The sequence below is a fragment of the Chrysoperla carnea genome, chromosome X (assembly GCF_905475395.1).
Source record: "Chrysoperla carnea chromosome X, inChrCarn1.1, whole genome shotgun sequence".
In the NCBI taxonomy this organism is placed as follows: domain Eukaryota; kingdom Metazoa; phylum Arthropoda; class Insecta; order Neuroptera; family Chrysopidae; genus Chrysoperla; species Chrysoperla carnea.
In genome coordinates this window covers 36777775-36799846 of record NC_058342.1, presented here as the reverse complement: position 1 = coordinate 36799846, position 22072 = coordinate 36777775, and the positions used below count along the sequence as shown (strand labels likewise).

Here is a 22072-nt window from a genome sequence, read left to right as displayed (position 1 = left end):
TTCCTCTATTCTAGTCTTCTTGGTAGGTACACAATGAACACACACTAGTACCTAGTGCTAATACAGTGTACGATGGGCGTTAGCCGTTATATATATCAGTCTACTGGCCAGTAATAACGACGTTATGAATAAAACGCGATAAATAATACAGCAACACGATAAATTGTCGTAATAGCTAACATTTCCATTCTTTTGAAATAGAATACAGTTAAAATTTGGCGTTGATCAGTTTATTTTGAAACGAATCATCAGTATGGTGTCGATTTATACCGTCAGTAACCAATAGCCAGTATACTGATATATATTTCGGAAAACGCCCGATGTAGATATAGTTAGTACTACGACTACGAGGTACAGGCTACAGGTATGACTATGAAATACAGTACAGAGACTATATCAGTAAACCGATATATTCTCTGTAAAGTACCTTTACCGATATATTCTCTGTACAGTATAAGTTAAGTGAATTCTAACGTCTGTAGGTACTGTTTGTATGTTTGTAGTTGATTGTGTTCTTTGAAAATATGCTAACTGGATATGGCAGCCACCTCTTAAAGAAGATTGAGAAGTATAATAAATGCAAGAGCGTATTTACAAGATAATAATTTCCATTTAATAAATATTATTTAATGACTTAACTTTACGTAATCTGTGATACATGTCTACATTAAAATATTTCTTGCAAATAAAACAATATCTAACCATTTTTTTTATAACTTTAACACAGAATTAATTAAAGAACTTTAGCTAATTTTCGTCAATACGATCATGCGCATTGAATACCATGCTCTGGTATTATGTTTCTCTATCAACTATTTGAATATTGTATTATTGTCTTTGTTAATTTTCTCTGTGAAACTAAAATGTACATACTGGTGCTGGGTACACGATGGGCCTTATCTAGTAATAAATGATCTAAGATTGTGTTGTGTTGTGCTACCATCTAACATGTACCAAGACCAACCAGCTACCATTACCATATTACTATTACAGAGTGTACAGACAGACAGTACAGTAACAGTAATACAGTATTATAGACTACCAATAACCATAGCTAGTCATAGGACTGCCATGTTGATAATAATATTATTATTATTATTAAAATTTAAAAACTTAATTAAAATAGAAACAACAACAGTTTTGATTTAGTTTCAAAATAAAACAAGAAATTTTAATATAATTAATTATAACTTCACAAATGTTTTAATAATATAACAACTATCAAGTATTAATTATTATACACACACAACTAAGTATGAAGTATTGTTTTATTTAATATAAATATAATTAATTTATATTTATATGATTGTAATGTACTGTGTTGTTTGATCTAATCTGATCTGATCTGTTAAATGTGTTGTTTTATGTGGTTTAATTGTATCTAAATAGTATTACTTCCTTCCTGTATTAATTATTTATTATCAATCAATTATTAATAATAAAAGTGATTGTGATTGTAACTATGTCCTCTTGTCTTGTGTTGTGTTGTGTTATGTGAGATTTCAGTTTAAATAATTAAATAAAATATAAATTAGTTAATTAGTGCTTTATTGTGTGGTGTGTGTGTATGTGTGTGTTGTTTTAATTCAAGTAATTCTAATGCTTATATATTCATGTTTATGTGTGGTTTTATAAATCTAAATCAAATCAAATCAAATAATTATATTTATTATGAATGAATGGATGAAAGCTGTTATTTTTATCAGTTGTTTTTTATTATAGTAACTGTTACTGTTCTGTTACTACTTACAACTGCTATTGGTTGGTACTTACAATCTTACATACTTACAACATCATTTATTTAATTACTTTATTTTACTTTTACTTATTTATTATTTATAACAAAATAATAATAGCTAATAATTAATATTTCTTAATATTCATTAAAAGTTATGCATTCGTTATTATAAATAAATTAAAATTGTTATCATATTTTGTTTTGTGTTGGGTTCGGTTTACAGTTGAATATAGTTGATTATAAATATAATGGTGACTTAAGACAAAAGGTACCAAAAATGAGTCCTTATCACCTAGACCAAGAGTCCTCTGTGCCCTTCTTGAGAACGACCTGTCACCTGAAAACGAGACGTCTTTGGGTAAATGATTCTGTCGAGGCCAAACGCCATACAGAAATTCCACAGCTTCTCCGACGGGATCTCTCTCAGGAAAGATGGTTCCAAGGTTTCGGAACCCGAACATTCTGAATTTCACCCCCTGCAAACTTCAGTACATGTTATTTGCATTCGTCATTCTCCATACAAGCTCTACAAGTGGGATCTTTAGAGATCACCATGTTATGAAGGTGATAGTTCAATTGACAGTGTCCTGTCAAGAGAGCCCCACCACCCTTCTCAACTGTGCTCTAGTAAGTTTCATGCGAGCACAGTCGAATGCTGCCCCCCTCTGAAGATTCAAAAAAGTGGTTCAAAGCACCCACTTGCTTTAAAGAAGTAAAATTCTATTGATTTCAAAATTTCAGTTATCGAATGAGTTTAGTAAGAAATAACAATCAATCAACCATCTTTTATAGTTATTGAGAAAAAATGAACTAAATTTGTGACCCCAATTTAGACTCTCACGGGAAAACAAAGTTATTTACGAAAAAATGTTTCAAACAAAAGTTATTTACTTGTTTATATGAAACAATTTTACATTTAAACTTTTGTTCTTTTACTTGCGCTTTACAAGGCCCAATGTTGCCAATTTACGAACTCAAACTAACTTTTTTGGATCGGAGCACGATATAAAAAAAAATTCAACTTGATATCTTTTTTCGCTTTTGAGTTATCTTATTAACGAATAGACAAACAGAAATGGACTAATTAGAAACATAATAAAATCATTTTTGACAACAAGTTTTTAGAAAAAGGGCGCTCATACGGTGAAAGGTGGACAAAAATGTAGAAAAAGAAATTTTTCGGTAAGCCCCCCACACGAAAACACAAAAAAGGTTCACGGTTCTCACCAGTATAAATCCGGATTCCAGTGTCTGTGACTCCCCAAAATTTAACTCTAGATCCACGCCTGTCTTCAGGTAAATTAATGATAAAATAGGTCTAATTTTAAAATTAAAATAAATTTTCGCGTGTTATATCCTATATTTTTTACTTGTACCTACAATTCATACTTTCTCCCATTCTCGATAAAGCAGTTTACCATCGACTGGCGACGCCCTTGACATTAGCATTTGTTTGCATTACGCAGTCGGGTAAAAAGCTCACAAAAAGATAATATTGTATTGACACTGAACACACAGTTAATCATGACCATGACCATGATCATGACAGTGTCTGTGTATCCTTTTTGTTAAAATATCTGATGAAGGCATATTAAGTAAGTGATAGTAAACTAGCTGTGTGATAGTAAGAATGTGTAAGTGATGGATGTGGATATATGTGCTTTGATGTGGTCATGGTCTGCCATCTAGTAGTCTAGTAGTCTAGTAAGTCTAGTTAGTCTAGTAGTAATGTGATAGTGAACAGTATGCAACAACAACAGCTCTTTCAACTGCAACAAACCCAATCGTACCTAGGTATCGATAAGTAATAGGTTTCGGTACAATAGATAATAGACACTAATAGGTATATTTATAATTGTATTATGTACCTACTACAGTAACTACCTTACCTTATGTGTTTTAAGGAGGGTGACTCGCCAGTAATAGAAAAAAATAAATTAGTAGATATATAATGTATAAAACAAAAATTTGGGTATCTTACCGATCAATTAAGAGAGTTTTTATTAATTAAAAATACACTAAATAACATAGCATGATATGAGGATGGTTATGTTATTTAGTGCATTTTTAATTAATAAAAACTCTCTTAATTGAACGGTAAGATACCCAAATTTTTGTTTTATACAATAATATATTTCGTTAACTATAAAAAACTAAAAATTCGGATCCTTATCTACTAATTTATTTTTTCTATTATTGCCGAGGGAACTTCCTTAAATAATTAGTATGTTTTGTTCCGTATTAATAGTGTAGGCGCTGGGTGGGTTTCGTATGCATTTACAGGTCCCACCGAACAAGAAGTGTATTTCGACGTATTTTGATTTGCAATCGTCTCATATATAAAATTATGTGGGTTTTTTTTTCGCTAAGGGCTCGGTTTCGTAAATACGAAACTCACTCATCGCCTACACTATAACAACATTTAGGTATTTCGGATGCTAATTATTTCAAAGTTAACATTCCGTTTTTTATACTAATTTACCCCACACTTTCCGAAATATTTAATATTAAACCTGCCAAACAAATGCATACGAGTAGGTTTCTAAACGACAGGAAGTGCATAGGATTTCATAGAATTCTCGAAACTTGACGTGATATAAAAAGAAGTATCATTTAAAAAATCCACCTGTATTGAATAACTTTTCGAAGTTACAACACGATTGACCACTTAAAACAAAAGTTATCGGTAAAATAAAAATTGTATGACACCTCTATCTTTGTATTTTTTTGTGAGTTTAAAGACAGTAACTAAATGTGGCAACAACGCATTGAAGTACTGCTCATTTCAAACAGGATAATTCTTTGGTAGATGCGAAATTCGTAAATCTTTGACGCTGACTAAAAATCAAAATATAACGTGTGTCTTACAACAATTAACATTTTATGTATAATAAAAAAATAAATAGGTTAATAATATATTTATTATCTACTTTATTTTGTTAGCCATTCTATTTTATTGTGAAGCTTAGACTGTACATACACTGTTGCCATATTTATTATTTGTTCCTGAACATAATCAAAACAATAATTAAAATGTATTCATAATAAATGTTAATTAAATTGATCGGTAGTTAACAGAAAATTAATGCAATGGATATTACATCTTATTTTAAGTGATTTTTATTTAAACATTATATTCATGCCTTCCTGTAGCATCCGAATCACCTTAAGTTGTCTGTTATGTGTATGTCAGCTATCATAAGTTTAAATTAATTAATTAATTATATAAATATTAATTAATTAATTGTTTTAATATTGATATGATATTACTAATTAATTAGATTACGTCGATATATTTATTAATTAAAATATGCTAATAAAGAAATGATCACATTATTATAATTATTATATTTAATTAATTAATTAATTATAATAGATGATGATTTATGCTATCGATATCCCTAATTAGGTATATTTAATTTATTTGTGTATTTATATCAGTAATAAGTTTGTAGATGGGTAGGTAGGTAAATAATATTATTATTATTAATCAATCTATCATCAATAATTATTTAATATTTTATTAATTAGTTTGATTTTTTTATATATTTTTTAGTAGATCTGTATTTAATTAAATATCTGTTATCTGTACTATTTAGTGCAGGCGCTGAGTGGGTTTCGTATGCATTTACAGGTCCTAGCGAACAAGAAGTGTTTTTTGACCCGCTGAATCCGAATTTTCAACTTGCTAAGAGTGGGGATTAACTATAAACAAATTAATTGTTTATACGGCCATAGCTCCTAAACTATTGAAAATTTTGGTAAGGAATTTTGTACCATTTTATTTTACATCAGATTTCGATAAAACTCTGTAGATAAGGTAATTTTGACCCAAAAATTACATAAATCGGATTAATTCGGCGATCGGATAAGTATTTTTTGAGATATCACGAATTTTGCAGTAATTTCAGGCGATATTTCAAAAATTGCTACTCCAATCGGTAAATGAATCCAATTTTTGAACTTTTTGGGTCAAAATTACCTTATTTACAAAGTTTTACTGAAATCGGATAGAAAATTTTTTTTCGATTTTTTGAAATTTTTTTAAGGGGTACCCCTTTGAAAAAATCGAAAAATTGGCAAAATTTTTTATATTTCGGAATTTGATCAAACTCGGTTTATAAGGTAATTTTGACCCAAAAAATTCAAAAATCGTACTCATTTGGCGATCGAGCTAGTAGTTTCTGAGAAAAATGATATTTTGGATCGATTTTTGCCGATATCTCGAAAAATACTCCTCCAAATATTAAATGAAGTCGATTTTTGAATTTTTTGGGTTAAAATTACCTTATAAAATGAGTTTCACCCAAATCGGAAAGATGAAATTTTTTTCGATTTTTTGAAATTTTTTTAAGGGGTACCCCTTTAAAAAAATCGAGAAAATCGAAAAAAAAAAATTATACCAGATTTCGATAAAACTCTATAGATTAGGTAATTTTGACCCAAAAATAACAAAAATCGGATTCATTCGGCGATCAGATTACATAGTAGTTTTTGATATATCAAGAATTTTGTACTAATTTCAGGCGATATTTCAAAAACTACTACCCCAATCGGTAAATGAAACCAATTTTTGTTTTCTTTGGGTCAAAATTACCTTATCTACAAATTTTTATCGAAATCGGATAGAAAATTTTTTTTTTCGATTTTTCACAAAATTGTTTATTAAAATTTTCAATAGTTTAGGAGCTATGGCCGTAAACACAATGAATTTGTTTATAAAAAATTTCCTGAGCACTCTAAGTGACGAACAAGTTGAAAAATTCGAATTCAGCGGTTCAAAATACGTCGAAGTATACTCCTTGTGCGGTAGGACTTCTAAATGCATATACAAAACCCACTCTGCATACGAAACCCACTGCGCCTGCACTATTGATAGAACTCGAACAATTATTACCTAAAATAAATAAAAAATAGATGAATGACTATGACAAGAACTCGTGTGTTGTGTGTTGTATGATTGATTTTTTATATTTAATTTGATTTTTAATGTTATTGTTTATTTATTTTGATTTGATTTATGTTTTTTTATTTATTATATAGGTATCATATCGTATCCGTATCGGTAGCCATATCATAGGTAGTTGACTATATACTACTACTATTTTTACTACTAGTATTACTACTAACTAGTATTACTACTACGAATCTACACTATCTACACTACACTACACTACACTGCAGTATAAGTACAAGTTCAAGTGCAAGTGCAGTTTGTTTTAACGATGGATGAAAATGAATATGAAATCAAATCTCCAATAAAAAGACTTGGATCCACTCGAAAATTGCTGATCTTTAACAGTACGTTTACTTTTTTATTTTATTTATTTTTTATTTAAGTGGTTACTATAACCATAATCATACCCATAACCAATACCATGCTTTTAATTTAATTTAGTTTCATTTTAAATTTAATATTAATTCAGTTAGTTTATCCCCACTCAACTACTAAACTAATAACAGCTTACTCTACTCTACAGTGCATTATCTATTTAAGGTATTTCGAATGCTACAGTGAAGGATGAATACAATGTTTAAATAAAAATAACTTAAAATAAGATGTAATATCCATTGCATTAATTTTCTTTTAACTATCGATAAATTTAATTAACATTTATTATAAAAATTTTAATTATTGTTTTGATTATGTTCAGGAACAAATAATAAATATGGCAACAGCGTATGTACAGTCTAAGCTTCACAATAATAGAGAATAGCTAAGAAAATAAAGTAGATAATAAATATATTATTAACCTATTTATTTTTTTATTATACATAAAATGTTAATTTTTAAAAGACACACATTATATTTTGATTTTTAGTCAGCGTCAAAGATTTATGAATTTCTCATCTACCAAAGAATTATCCTGTTTGAAAGGAGCGGTACTTCAATGCGCTGTTGCCACATTTTACTACTGTCTTTAAACTCACAAAAAAATACAAAGATAGAGCCGTCATATAATTTGTATTTGATCAATAACTTTTGTTTTAAGTTGTCAATCGTGTTGTAACTTCGAAAAGTTATTCAATACACGTTGATTTTTTTTAATGATACTCTTTTTTATATCATGTCAAGTTTATTAACATCGAGAATTCTATGAAATCCTTAACACTTTCTGTCGTTTAAACCCTACTCGTATGCATTTGTTTGGCATGTTTAATATTAATTATCTCGGAAAGTGTGTGGTAAAACAAATTTTGTGTAAATTTATTTTCTCCTTCGATTGGTATAAAAAAAGGGAATGTTAAGTTTGAACTAGCATCCGAAATACTTAAGCACAATTACAATATCAATGCATGCTTATTTACCTACTTTCTAATCTAATCTACCTACTTACTTACCTACTTCTACAGTCACGATTCGGTAAGTTCGCTATAACCGTTCAATAACTTCGAAACGGTTCAAGATAACGAGTAACGACCATCACAATGCGTATCGTTGCGTTGTAACCGAACACCAATACCAATACAAGAATTGATTGATATACTGATTACTGATTATTTTATTTGGTTTGTTTTTATTTGATTTGATTTGATTAATTTAAATATATAAAATATTAAAATGTACCTATGCCAGTCTAGTCTAGCCTAACCTATAGTACACTTAATAAGCCGGAAAATGTAGTGGAACATCTCCGATTTCAAAAATTCTTGTTTGTACGGGCTTCTTAGACCTTCAGGAACATTCAGCCGCCCTAATCTTCGCATTACTACGAAAAATGAGAAAATAAGAGTAGTTTTTCCACCCCAAAAGCACTCCATCTGATCGTTTCTCAGGGATTTTTGGGGTCACTGATTACGAATCCGAAGCAACTGGGGATGATTGCAACCCTTCTTGTGGTGATTTTAATGTGGTTGAAATCATTTATTTTGTTTTTTACCTCGAATTCATAATCAGTGACCTCGGAAACTCTTGGGAAACGATTTTCGAGGTTTAATTTTGAGTTTTTAAGTTTTTTTATGTCACTCTATAGAAAAACTACTCTCATTTTTCGTAGTAACGTGAAGGTTAGGGCGGCTGAGAATGTTCCTGAATGTCTAAGGAACACGTACAAGCAAGAATTTTTGAAATCGGACCTGTCCCACCACTTTTTCCCATTTACTGGTATTTTCCGGCTTATTTACTGTATTAATAGTCTAATTATAATTACATACAATTTCTTTATTTATTAAGTATACTTAATTATAAATATTCATTATTAATACTTAATTAAGTAGTGATAAGTGTTTTATTTATTTATTTATTTATTTACTTACTCGACTACCAACAAGTACTTATGTTTTTCGGACGTATTTGTTTGTAAATTTCTTATTTTATAAACTCAAGTGTTCTTAGATAGATGTTTGAAAAAAGTTGTGGATTTTTGACGCAAAATAGTAAAAAAAAATTCAACCTATCGAGTAGGGAAGTTAAAATTCGATTACAAAAATATATTTTTAATTAGGAATAATAAAAAAAGTGAGGTACATTGAATGTAGGTATTTGAAAATCCTAATTAAAAAGTGTAAAGTAAAAAAATTAATTTTGAAAATCAATAAACCCGACTATGTTCAATAAAAACTGAAAAGAAATAAGAGGTCGTGTAGTTTTTACTGTTTGTAAACCATATCGTTAGTGATTTACATTATATGAAGTAAGAAGAGTTCTTATGTATAAAACAAAGAGTGATTGTATATGTGTATACATGAATGAACACAGCCTATCCGACTTATCACTTGAAATTGTACACATACAATACCAATCACACACTGTAACACATAACCATAAGACATAGTACACATTCCCTCTTTGTTTTATACATAAGAACACCCATAAAAACTCTTATTACTTCATATATTTTATATGGCTAACGAGATAGTTTACAATCGGTATAGTGAGTTTAACATTTGATACCCATTATTGGTTAGATTTGAATGGATTCGGACTGTTAAAGTCACCATGTAAAGTACTAGAGTTCTTTTTCTTTTTAGTTTTTGTTGAAAGCAGTCGGGCTTTTTGATTTTTTTAATATATTTTAGTTTATTATGGTATAGAATACAACTAAATATCTACAAAAAAAATTAATGCATCTTTGAAATTTTTCTATATTTGTTAATTAGGTTGTAAAAATTTCGTAAAAAAAAGTAAACCTCTCAGGGGCGTACCTAACCTCTATTTTTAAGGGGGTAGTTGGGGTGTTTTATTCAGTTTTTTACAAATTACAAAAAAACTAAACGGCTTACAAGATGGTTTTTTTTTTCATTGAATGGGCGGGCAACAATTTTTTTGTAATTTGTAAAAAACTGATAAAAATCTCCAACTATCCCCACCCAAAAATTGGGACTGTTTACAGCCTAATAAAGAACTAATAAATAAAATTTCAAAGGTGCATTAATTTCTTCTTTTTTTCCATGATATTGTATTTAACTTTGGTGTTCTACGATAATGATATCATAAATATAATCTGAATGTGTGTGCTGTGTGTTATGTGGTACACAGATTGTTGTGGTTTGTAGTTTGTGAATGTATATAACATATGTAGTTAGAACGGATGCGGTTGTTTTAGCTTTAATTACCTCGACTACACTATATCGAGGGTTATGTGTTTGACTGGTATGTATATATGTATGTATTTTCATTTATTCCCACCCAGCTTCTAAACTACTTATCATAATTTAACTAAAGAGGTATTGTTCAAAGTTTCTTGATCGTCCGCTGGTTATAGACTATGTGGCGTCACATTAAATTAAATATGACGCCCTCTAAATAATATATTGATCGAAAACTAAATTTCGATTTAATAATTAAGTCATAATTAAGTCATTGTTAGTATCTGGAAGGCACTAAATTTTACCACTAATATAAGAACCCATTTAAAATGTCTCTATCCCGGTAATGTACTTTATTTCATCACCAATAGATGTCAGGAACAGTCATATTTTGCAGTGAATGTTTCAGTTTTTGCTGAAAACACGAATAAAGCGACATTTTCTAAAAATAATACCAAGCTAGATTGATTTTTCGAAAAAACCACTACTTACTAATTTTTATGAAAATCGTTGGAGCCGTTTCCGAGATTTCTGATATATATATAAGAATTGCTCGTTTAAATATAATAAGATAATCCATGAAGGTTATAAAGAAGGAGAAGCGCGTCTGTCCCTGAAAATTTGTAGAATTTATAGTTAATTATTCAGCTACCAGCCGCGTTGTCATCAAGAAGTAGCATCTGCGAAGTTAGCTGTTTATGAGTACAAGTAGATGAAGTTAGTTGCATAATGTACAAATTGATATATCATTTCAAATTAGCGCACAACAGCCCGCTTTTATTGATACAACTTAGCGATCGCAGCGCCTCACTTATTTTATCCATATTTCGGGGACAATATTTTCTATAGCGATCGTTCTCCTTCTTATAACCTTCATGAGATAATCAAACAAAAATGTTAGATAGTAAATGAATGTTATTGTTCTGTGGGTTGACAGACAGACAGACAGACGGACAGTTTACAATCTTACAAGATCTGATTTATTATAAACGAATGATTCTTAAAATAAAACGAAGCGTTAGATGACATATACATATACATATATGTATATGGATAGGTACATATCATAGACATGTAACGTATAGATAGAGGTTCTATATGGCGTAAAATGAAATTGGGAACTAAATAAAACCATTCAACGCATATGTTATATGTTCTAGTCCATGGAGGTTATAAAGAAGGAGAACGATCGCTATGTACTAAAGCATTAGCGCACCTGTCCCTGAAAATTTGTAGAATTTATAGTTCATTTTCAGCCACCAGCCGCGCTGTCATCAAGAAGTAGTATATTAACGCACAACAGCCCGCATTTAATGAGACAACTTAGCGATCCCAGCGCCTCACTTATTTTGTCCATATCATGAAGGTTATAAGAAGGAGAACGATCGCTATAGAAAATATTGTCCCCGAAATATGGATAAAATAAGTGAGGCGCTGCTACCACTAAGTAGTATCAATAAAAGCGGGCTGTTGTGCGCTAATTTGAAATGATATATCAATTTGTACATTATACAACTAACTTCATCTACTTGTACTCATAAACAACTAACTTCGCAGATACTACTTCTTGATGACAGCGGGACTGGTGGCTGAAAAATAAACTATAAATTCTACAAATTTTCAGGGACAGGCGTGCTAATGCTTTAACACGTAGCGATCGTTCTCCTTCTTTATAACCTTCATGTCTAATTCTATTCTTTCAGACCAATTTCAAGACATGGGATTCTCTATCTATATGTTATACAAATCTATGGTACACTTTCAGACACAACAAATACTCCAGCTGTCCATAATAAGTGTTTAGTAGTTGTATGTAGTGTTTGTATGTCTGTATCAGTGTGCGTGGTGCATGCTATGTTCATATTCATATACATATTCATTATTAGATTATACACTTTATTCAGGAGGGAGATTAGTCATTTTTATGTATATTTGGGGTTGTAGCTTACCATTTTTTGTTTACTAGGGATAAAAAATTGATAAACTACTACTCAAAAAAACATAAACATGACTGAAGACTGTTACACTGAAAAAAAATTCTTAATATCAACCGATATGAAGTTGTCGCCACGAATGTGATAAAACTACCGTACAGGGTTGATTGATGAAGTTGACACAAACGCATGAGTTGTTTATATGATAGTAATATACTGTCTAACAAATTTCAAATCTTGTTGTTTTAAAATGCAACATAGTTTTAAACAATCTTTTTTTGCGAGTACGAATATTCGTCCCATCACTAGTGTGTATGTATGTGTAAATGTTATTAAAATAAATAATTAATTAAAATTATAATATGAAGTTAATTACAGTTTAATACAAAACAGTACAATATGTAATAATAAATAAATGAATAAATAAATAAAATAAATTAAAATAGATAAGATAAGATAAGATAAGATAATAATGTTTCAATGCATCATTCAACAACGTAATGGTTGGATTCATGCTCCAATTCCTGAATTAAAAGATGTACATCCAGGTATTTAATTAATATAAATTGTAAATAAAACACACACCACATATACAGGGTGTTCTGTTATTAACTGTAGAACTTTTGCTTACTGAATAAGCTGAGAAAAAAAAAAGAAGGAAATGTTCTTTACTAAATTTGGATCTGAGGCCTAATTTACGAGATAATTATCCTGCAATAAAACACTACTTAAAAAAAAGGATGTGTGTTGCATTTTGACACTCCTTCCACTATGATAAAACACACCTTCTTTTTAAGTAGTGTTTTATTGGATGAATTACACTTTAAGGAATGTATTTTTTATTAATGGATTATAATAAGAGTAGGATAATTATCTCGTTAATTAGGCCTCACATCCAAATTTGTTTAAGAACATTTTCTTCTATTTTTTCTTAGCTTATTCAGGAAGTGAAAGTTCTGCAGTCAATAATAGAACAGCCTGTATACATACACTCACATATTTATATTAATAATAATGTTAATGTAATTGTTATTAATTAGGTACATTTTATATTGATTGACTTAAATTTAGATTCAATCTCAATCCTTTTCTATTTGATCTGGTCAGTAACAACAGAATCAGTAGCTCTTTGAATAAATAATAAAAAATGATGAAGAATATAATGATAAGATACTTGACTATGAAGTTTAGAGACACTCCATAGATAAGACGCACATTACATGTTTACATGTTACATAATACATTCATCACGACCATTGCTACCTAATCTAAAATATCTAAAAGGAAAAAATTAATGCATCTTTGAAATTTTATTTATTAATTGTTGTAAAACCTCCAACTAACCCCCCACCCGCCTCAAAGGGAGTTAGATACGCCCCTGAGAGGTACACTTTTTTTATGAAGTGTTTACGACCTAATAAACAATAAATGAAATTTCAAAGATGCATTAATTTTTTCTTGATTACCATGATATTCTATTTAATTAGTTATGTAACTGTAACTGTAACTCTGTAATCCTTAATAATTGTTTTGTTTTGTTTAGATATACGTTTGCAACTCAACGAGCAGTTACGATGTTTGGATGTACGAATGGAAGCCCAAGTGGCTTTAGTTACAGAATTACAAGATTTTTTTCGGAGGCGAGGTGAACTAGAACTTGATTATTCAAAGAACTTGGATAAATTAGCTAAATCTTTACAATTACGTCATAAGGAACAGAAACAAAAGTATGTTTATATTGAACGAATTGAATGAATTGATTCAATTCATTCAATTCACTTGAATTGAATTCACTTTGAATTTGATATTTAATCTGTTTGTAGACGAGAACATTGGCCATTATTTTCAAGCTTTACATGTTGGCAACAATTGGTCACACAAACACGAAATTTGAGTCGAGATCATGCCACGTTATCAGAAATATATTCGACACATCTTGTGTCACGACTTGCACAAGTTATGGAGGACGTGCAACGTATTTACCGACGTGTAAGTGTCAACATTTAATCTACATCCTTTTCAGATGATTCAATTTTAATTCTTTTGTTTTGTGTGTGTCTCATTTAGTGTCGTGAAATTGGCTACGAAACACATGAAGAAATTTTACGTGTATTACACGAACTTCACACCACCATGAAAACATTTCACAGTTACCACAATGAAAGTCGACAAGCTGAAACGAAATTACGTTTGGCTGAAGCGACTCGCGGCAAACTAGAACAAACGACGCCTCCTGAAAAACTACAACGCTCAAAAAAATATCGACTGATTGAAAAGGAAATATCGAAACGTAAAAGTAAATATAGCGATGCACAACTGAAAGCTCTGAAAGCGCGAAACGAATATTTATTGTGCTTAGAAGCTTCAAACACAACGATTCATAAGTATTTTGTAGACGATCTCTCTGATTTAATAGACGTACGTAATGCAATAAAAATAATCACTAGTTTACAAAATTTTAATTTTTGTTTGTTGCCGCCAATTTTATGGTGGTTTTTCTTTGCTTATGACATGTTTTTTTCAAATACAAGTCATAAGCAAAGAAAATACCTCGTAGATAACTCAAAAACTAGAGCTGATCGAAAGATTCTAATTGTATATTTGAGCTTAGCATGCCATGTGTAGCCAACAACAGCAACAATTAAAATTTTGGCGGCAACAAATAAACTGTAAACTAGGATTATGGGTAATAATTAAAATAAAATATTTGATTTATTTGACAGTGTATGGATTTTGGTTTTCATAATTGTATATCGCGTGCATTATTGATGCATGTGTCCGCTGAAGAAGGTCGACAGAAATCTGTACAAAATGGTATGGATGCGTTAACATCTTGCATCGGAGCACTAGATTCACGCTTAGATAAACAACGATTCTTAGAAAGTAATCATCAAGCGTTCATGATACCAAAAAAAATCGAATTTCAAGGACAACGGACAGATGACTCTGTTGAACCAGAAATACAACGGGTTTTACATCAAGAAATGGAAACGCGACTGTCACAACTACGTGAACGCGTTACCAACTTACGTGCAGAATCCGATGAAGTATGGAAAACATTAGAAACAGCTGAATCAACCTTATTAGAAATGTTAACTGCACACGATTACGATTGTTCTCATTATTTTACTGAAGCACTACAAGCAGCTGGTCAAAGCTCAAGTACGCATACGCATACAAGCACGCACTCTGCTACGCACACATCTCTCTCTAATACACATCATGTTGCTAGTAATTTGGCTCAATTAAGTTTAAGTGGAAGCACGGTTGCTGTCAGCTCAAATCAGAAACCAGAAACATTATCATTGAAACTACGTGCTGATCGTCATGAGACTGAAGAATTTTATTTAACTGTAAGTTCAAGTCACGTTGCACACGTTGCTCAGTGGAATCTCTATATTTCAGTGACTTAAACTTATCATTTAAGTTATTGTTCTGTTATTCTCTTGTAGAAATTTCGAGAATACTTACTTGGTACAACTCGTATAGCTCGATTGGATGCCAAACAAGAATTTCTACGTCAATGTTTAGCAGGCATGGCTGGGGGTTCAACAGCCATGGATGGAGGTGGAGGAGGTATCACAACTGGTGGTGGCCTTGGAGTACTTCAAACCGTTGATATAACAAATAAGCCACGCAGAAAACGAATTGGTCGTTTACATAACAATGGACAACCAAAACTTTTTGGTGGCAGTTTAGAGGAATATTTGGAATCGACAAACCAAGAAATCCCATTAATTATTAAATCATGCATCAGAGTGATCAACTTGTATGGATTGCACCATCAAGGTATTTTTCGAGTGAGTGGCTCCCAAGTGGAAATCAACAACTTCCGTGAATGGTTTGAACGTGGTGAAGATCCGTTGGCTGACATGACGGACGCATCCGATATAAACAGTGTTGCTGGGGTGCTTAAACTTTATTTACGTGAATTACGTGAACCATTATTTCCTATTATTTATTTCGAACATTTTATGGAATTGGCACGTAAGTGTTGCTTCTGTATGTTTTAAGAGGTTACGTGTAGTCAGAGCCATGCGCATGAATAAATGACAATTTTAAATAATTATTATACCATGAATATATGTAATATATATCAAGGTATATTAAGTTTAGTCCCAAGTCTGTAACTAGAGCTTATAAATATTGATGCTACCATAAAATCTGACTATACCTAACCCCTTAATTAATAATAATAATCGTTTTTAATCAATAATCAATTTGTGTTTTTTATAGAATTAGAATCAAAACAAGAGTTTGTAATTAAAATGAGAGATTTGATACAAAGTTTACCTCGAACTGTGGTGATAGTTATGCGTTATCTATTTGCATTTTTAAATCAGTAAGTTTGAATTGAATTTAAAATTAAATTAAATTAATTATTAATTTGATATTTTTAATTTTATCTTTTAGTTTATCAGAATACTCAGATGAAAACATGATGGATCCTTACAATTTAGCAATATGTTTTGGACCAACTTTAGTACCAGTACCAGATGACAAAGACCAAGTACAATACCAGAATCAAGTGAATGAATTGATTAAAAATATAATTATGTTTAATGATGAAATCTTTCCAAATGATGGCGGCATCCAATATGAAAAATACATTTCACAAGAACCTGAAGATAAGTAAGTCAAGTTAATTTAGCTAGCTTGGTCGCCCTATTAGCTCAGTTGGTTAAGGCGTAACCAATTACGTCCACGGTATGCTTAGGGTAGCGGGTTCGATTCCCGCCGTCGTAACAAAATTAATTTTATTATTAGTTGAAATTGAGGAGCTGATAAATGAAATTATCAGCGAAAAGGTGGTAAAACACATATATGGTATCACAATGGGGCTTATAGCCTGAGTGTGTCCTTCGTGGACAACCAATATAACCTAACCTAACTCAACTAAACTAAACAAAAGCTAAATCTATTCATTTACTATTTTTATTTTGTAGTGATGTTGAAGATTCTCCATCTGATCATGTTCAGGATGATGTTGATTCAGAAGTGTATCCTTCTGAAGATGGTATGTTATTGTATCATTTATAGTATTTATATCAATATCTAGGTATTATCGATTTTATTATCATTGATTTGATTTATTTTATAGAATCTGAGAATATGGAAGGAACTGTTCAATTTGATTTTATAGCACGTAGCTCACGTGAACTGTCTTTGAAGAAAGGTGATGTGGTCACTTTATATTCACAAGTATCAAATGATTGGTGGCGTGGTGCTAACAATCAAGGTCATCAAGGTTTAATACCAGATAAATATATATCATTAAAAATGAAGTAAGTACTTACTAACTACATTAATTAGTCCATTTTCGATTGTCTGTCCGCATCCGTCTGTCTGTCTGTAAGCGCGATAACTCAAAGACAAAAGGAGATATCAAGCTGAATATATATATATAGCATGCTTAGGACGTAAAAAGTGAGGACGAGTTCTTAAATGAGCAACATCGCTAAATTGGGTCTTGATTCCGTAGGGCACATCTTGTAAAGCGTTAGTGATAGAATAAAAGTTTAAATGTAAAAAATGTTTCTTATAAAAAAATAAACAACTTTTATTTGAAACATTTTTTTATAAACATCACTGTTTACACACGAGGGCGCAAATTAGGTGCAAATCTTATAGTATGTATTAATATTTAGGAGTGACTATCTCTCTTTACTTACATGACGTCAAAAAACAAACGATTCCGGTATCAAAACTGTCTATACATGGTATTCCACCAATTAACTCAGTCAATTGTTAGTTTTCACTTGTTTTTTATTTTATTTTAGAGATGATGATAGAGATAAACATGATCATCATCTGAAATCGAGTTCTAGTGAAGAGTCAATGCAACAACAACGTAGACGTGCATCTAGTTCAAATGATTCACTTCTATCAGAATCAATAGTTAGTACTACAAGCAGTACTGGACACCAGACAACAACAGGTCTGTCTTTACGTAATATTACTGGTACTGGTACTGGTACTACACAAGGACAAGGACAACAAACAGCTACTTGGCCATCAACAGTCATCAATACATCATCATCAGCCACATATCAACATCAACATCAACATTACAATAGTTCTTCTGAAGTTATCAAACCTAATGCTAACGCTAATGCTAATGCTAATGCTAATCGAGAGGTACTCGAAACTACAGTTTGATTCATTTAATTGTTCTATTGTTGTTGTTCTGTGTTGTTCTATTGTTGTTGTTCTGTGTTTGTTGTTTATATTTCATGCATGTAAGTTCTGTAATTGTTTATAATTCATCATCATTTTATATTTAATTGTTATTATTCAAATTAATTATTTATTTAATTGTTTGTTTGTTTGTTTTAATCAATTTTAAATCAACTCTTTTTTATATTTTACTTAATTAAATAATAAATAAGTAAACAAACAATTAATTAATTAATTAATTACTTAATTAACAGCTTCTTTTTTTATTATTATTAATATGTACACACAGTAGCACTACTGGGCTGTTGAAAAATATTAAATGAAAAATATACAACAAGATAAAAATTATTAGTAATTAATTTCATAAATATTAGTTTTGTGGTACGCTACCTTGTAGGTTTAGTGTAATTAGTTTCTTTTAAATGGTTTTTTTTTCTCTGACGATATTGTTTGCATATCTGTTTAAAATCTATCAAATCACTCTTTTTCAAGACTCCCGGAAAACTTTCCAGGTAAACCCCTTTTTTTGAACCAAATGATTAGAGTAATATCATTTATTTTTATCATTCATTCATCATTATCAATTGTTTATGTTTGCGTTGTGTTGGGTTTTGTTTGCTTTGTACTGTACTGTACTGAAATGTGTGTTTGTATGCCTAAATCTAAGGTAGGTAGGTTGGTTGGTTGCTAGTTAGGTTAGTATCATGCTAAAAACACCATTTTTATTATACAGTGGAACCTCGATAATTCGAACCTTGTTTAGTCGTAATTTTCAGTTTAGTCGTAGTCCTTCCCTGCGATAAAGCTAACTCTGTAAGTCGTAGGTAGTTAACTCGGAATTTTTTTGCATTTCCCTTGAGGTTCGGATTATCGAGGTTCCACTGTATTATACTCATTTGTGTGCTGATCGATCATTTGAACAAAATAATTAAAAATTTAGCTTAAAAAGTCTCGAGACAACCGAATAAATAAAAAAACCAGTTTGAAATTTTTGAATGACATATCAATAACGATCAACGATAGTCAAAAATGCAAAGTACCTTAATTGTAGATCTTCAGAAAAACAACAAAAAAGTATTACATTTATGAAACAACTGAATTTAACTCTTTTTTTCAAGATTCAAACTTCGACAATTCGAAGTTTTAGCTTTTCAAGGCCTCCTCCACGTAATATTAAAAATTTTGCTTGTTGGGTTCATATATGCTTATCTATACCGTTTTTTTCCGACGTAATGACTGGATTAATTTGTATGGTTGTATGTTTGAGGTTGCTTTGGATCTATTTTATGTATTATTAATTATTATTGATTGATTGATTCTACAAATCAATTGTTTATGTTTACAGACTAAACATCAACAAGACAACAGTAACAATACAAGTACAATAACAATAGGATCACAATCACCACGTCTATGTCTTAAACAACAACAACAACATACGTCATCAACAACAAATGTTAAATCAACAATAATTCAGAACAGTGAACAACAACAACAACAATATTCATCAAACAAGAACAGTAGTAGTGTTACATTTACAGATCTAGATCCAGTGGTGTGTAGTAGCAACAGTGATCGTGACCGTGACCGAGACCATCTAAATGTAACTACAAATAGTACTACAAGTAGTACAAGTACAAGTACTGTAACAGATACAGACACGGATACAGATACAAATGATATGTTAATAACAAATTGTTGTACATTATCAATGGACGAGCATGAACATATCCACGATGTGGAATGTAGAATGAACATGCTTCAAAGCTCTCTACCTACAAATGTTGTTGAATTACGTAATCATAATGCTACCAATCATAGTCATGGTCATGGTCATTGGAAGTCACAGAGTGTTAGTGAAATATCAACGGAACAACTAAATGTTAGCTTTAGTCAAAATCGTGAATTATGGCAAAAACGTGCCAGTTCACAATCGGTTCAGAGTCAGAAGAACATAAACAGACATTCGACAGAAAGCTGGAAGCATCCAAAACATACACCAGATTTAGTTATGGATCTACCATTAACTGGTGGAAACTCTAGTCCAAAAGATTCAACCAAAAAAATTTTATCGAATTCAATGCAATCGTTGAGTGATCTTGACGATACGACAACAACGACCACGACAACGACACTACGTTCTATCTCATGTGGTGTGTCTGATTCATTAGATACATCTCCACTTCCAACTACACAAGCACCCCAGTTGGGTCCAGAAAGTCCAGACATGAGTACAGCCGCCGAACGGTTCGCTAAACAGAATCAATGTACGCTTAAGAAGAACACAAAATTACATCAAGATGCAAATGAAATGGTTCAAACGATCAATATCTCTGAGACAAGAGCATCACCTTCACCCCCACCACCACCGCTCACCAGCAACACAGGGAGTGTAGTGAGCACAGTGAGTGAGTTTGGGAGCACACCTGGTGGTGGTGGTGGTGGTGCTGCACCAGTGCTTCCAACACGTAGTCCAGTGCCAACTCGTGTCACCCATAAGTTTGCTGCAAAATTCGCGGATATGCATTTAACTGGTAGTTTCAAGCCACAAGTAATGGCAAAACCTGCACAATTATTACGTAAACCCGTTATATCATTGCTACCAAATACTGCTAGCACCGCCACTACTCAACGTGAATCTTCACCAGAAATGCAACGTAAAGATAAGTGATAAGATAAGTAAAGGACAAGAAAGACTTAAGATTTTTATAGAAATTCATTGTGACTGATTGACTCGTACAATTCATGTATATTATTATACTTATAATTAAATTAATTAAGTTTAATTAGCTAGTCTAGTAGCTAGGTACTTAATTAATTTAATATAAACATAAACATGATTAATTAAAATTAATGTATTATTATTATTATTATTATTAATATTAGTAGTACTGTAATTAAATTATCAATAACATCAATTACAGTAATATTTACAAAATTAACTTTATTAATTAATTATTAATGTTCTTATCTGTATCTGCTTCAAACTCAAGTCAATAATGAAGCATTATTATTAGCACTACAAGTACTGCATTAACTAAACTAGACTAATAAAAACTTTAAGGTTGAAAGTAAACATATTTGTGGTGCTTTTAGCTGTCCTGTGCTGTTCATTCATAACTATGCAATAAGCTAATTACTACACTGAAAAAATAATTCTTAATATCAACCGATATGAGGTTGCCTCACGAAGTTGACACAAACGCATGAGTTGTTTTACAGATACAGATACAGATACAAGCTATATCTAATACCTATCTATTCTATAAATTATTATATTACAATACTAGTCATACACCACCTATTCAATAATAGATTATATTTATAATCATTAATGATAATATTGATTATTATTATTATTATTAAATTACAGTCAAACCTGATATACGTCACGTTTTGTTTCTAACTTATAGAGGTTTTTGAGAGGTCAAAGTCCAGGACCTGAGAAATATTCTCACTTACAGAGTTTTCTCGCTTATCTAGTTCTCTCTTACTCAGGTTTGACTGTATATTATAATAATCATAATATATTAATGATTATCAAAATAAATTCAATACTATTATCCATTATTAATTACATAATTATTAAATATCTAATAATAATAATAATATTATAATTATAATTTAAAATTATGTAAGTAGGTATTTTAATATTTTAAACAAACACACAAATCAAACATACATGCGTACATAC

At 30.8% G+C, this 22072-nt stretch overlaps 1 protein-coding gene across 2 annotated transcripts; it reads left to right on the top strand.

The window, feature by feature from the left end:
• The first annotated feature begins 6869 nt into the window (after window positions 1-6869).
• On the top strand, window positions 6870-21112 carry LOC123302589 (SLIT-ROBO Rho GTPase-activating protein 1-like). 2 transcript variants are annotated; one of them, XM_044885580.1, is made up of 13 exons: window positions 6870-7039; window positions 13745-13928; window positions 14025-14190; window positions 14269-14619; window positions 14925-15337; window positions 15470-15554; window positions 15654-16188; window positions 16438-16543; window positions 16615-16833; window positions 17148-17218; window positions 17303-17486; window positions 17982-18339; window positions 19724-21112. In XM_044885580.1, the coding sequence occupies exons 1-13, from the start codon at window positions 6964-6966 to the stop codon at window positions 21047-21049; spliced, it is 4074 nt and encodes a 1357-aa protein (XP_044741515.1). In that variant the 5' UTR covers window positions 6870-6963; the 3' UTR covers window positions 21050-21112. The 2 variants fall into 2 exon arrangements, with proteins under 2 accessions (XP_044741515.1, XP_044741514.1); XM_044885579.1 differs by having other exon boundaries at window positions 14925-15554.
• The last annotated feature ends 960 nt before the right edge of the window (window positions 21113-22072 follow it).

Coding starts and splice junctions, on each gene's coding strand:
- LOC123302589 (XM_044885579.1), top strand. CDS start 6,964: ATGGATGAAAATGAATATGAAATCAAATCTCCAATAAAAAGACTTGGA. Junction 14,620..14,924: donor ATCTCTCTGATTTAATAGAC/GTACGTAATGCA, acceptor TTTATTTGACAG/TGTATGGATTTTGGTTTTCA. Junction 16,834..17,147: donor TCACAAGAACCTGAAGATAA/GTAAGTCAAGTT, acceptor TTTATTTTGTAG/TGATGTTGAAGATTCTCCAT.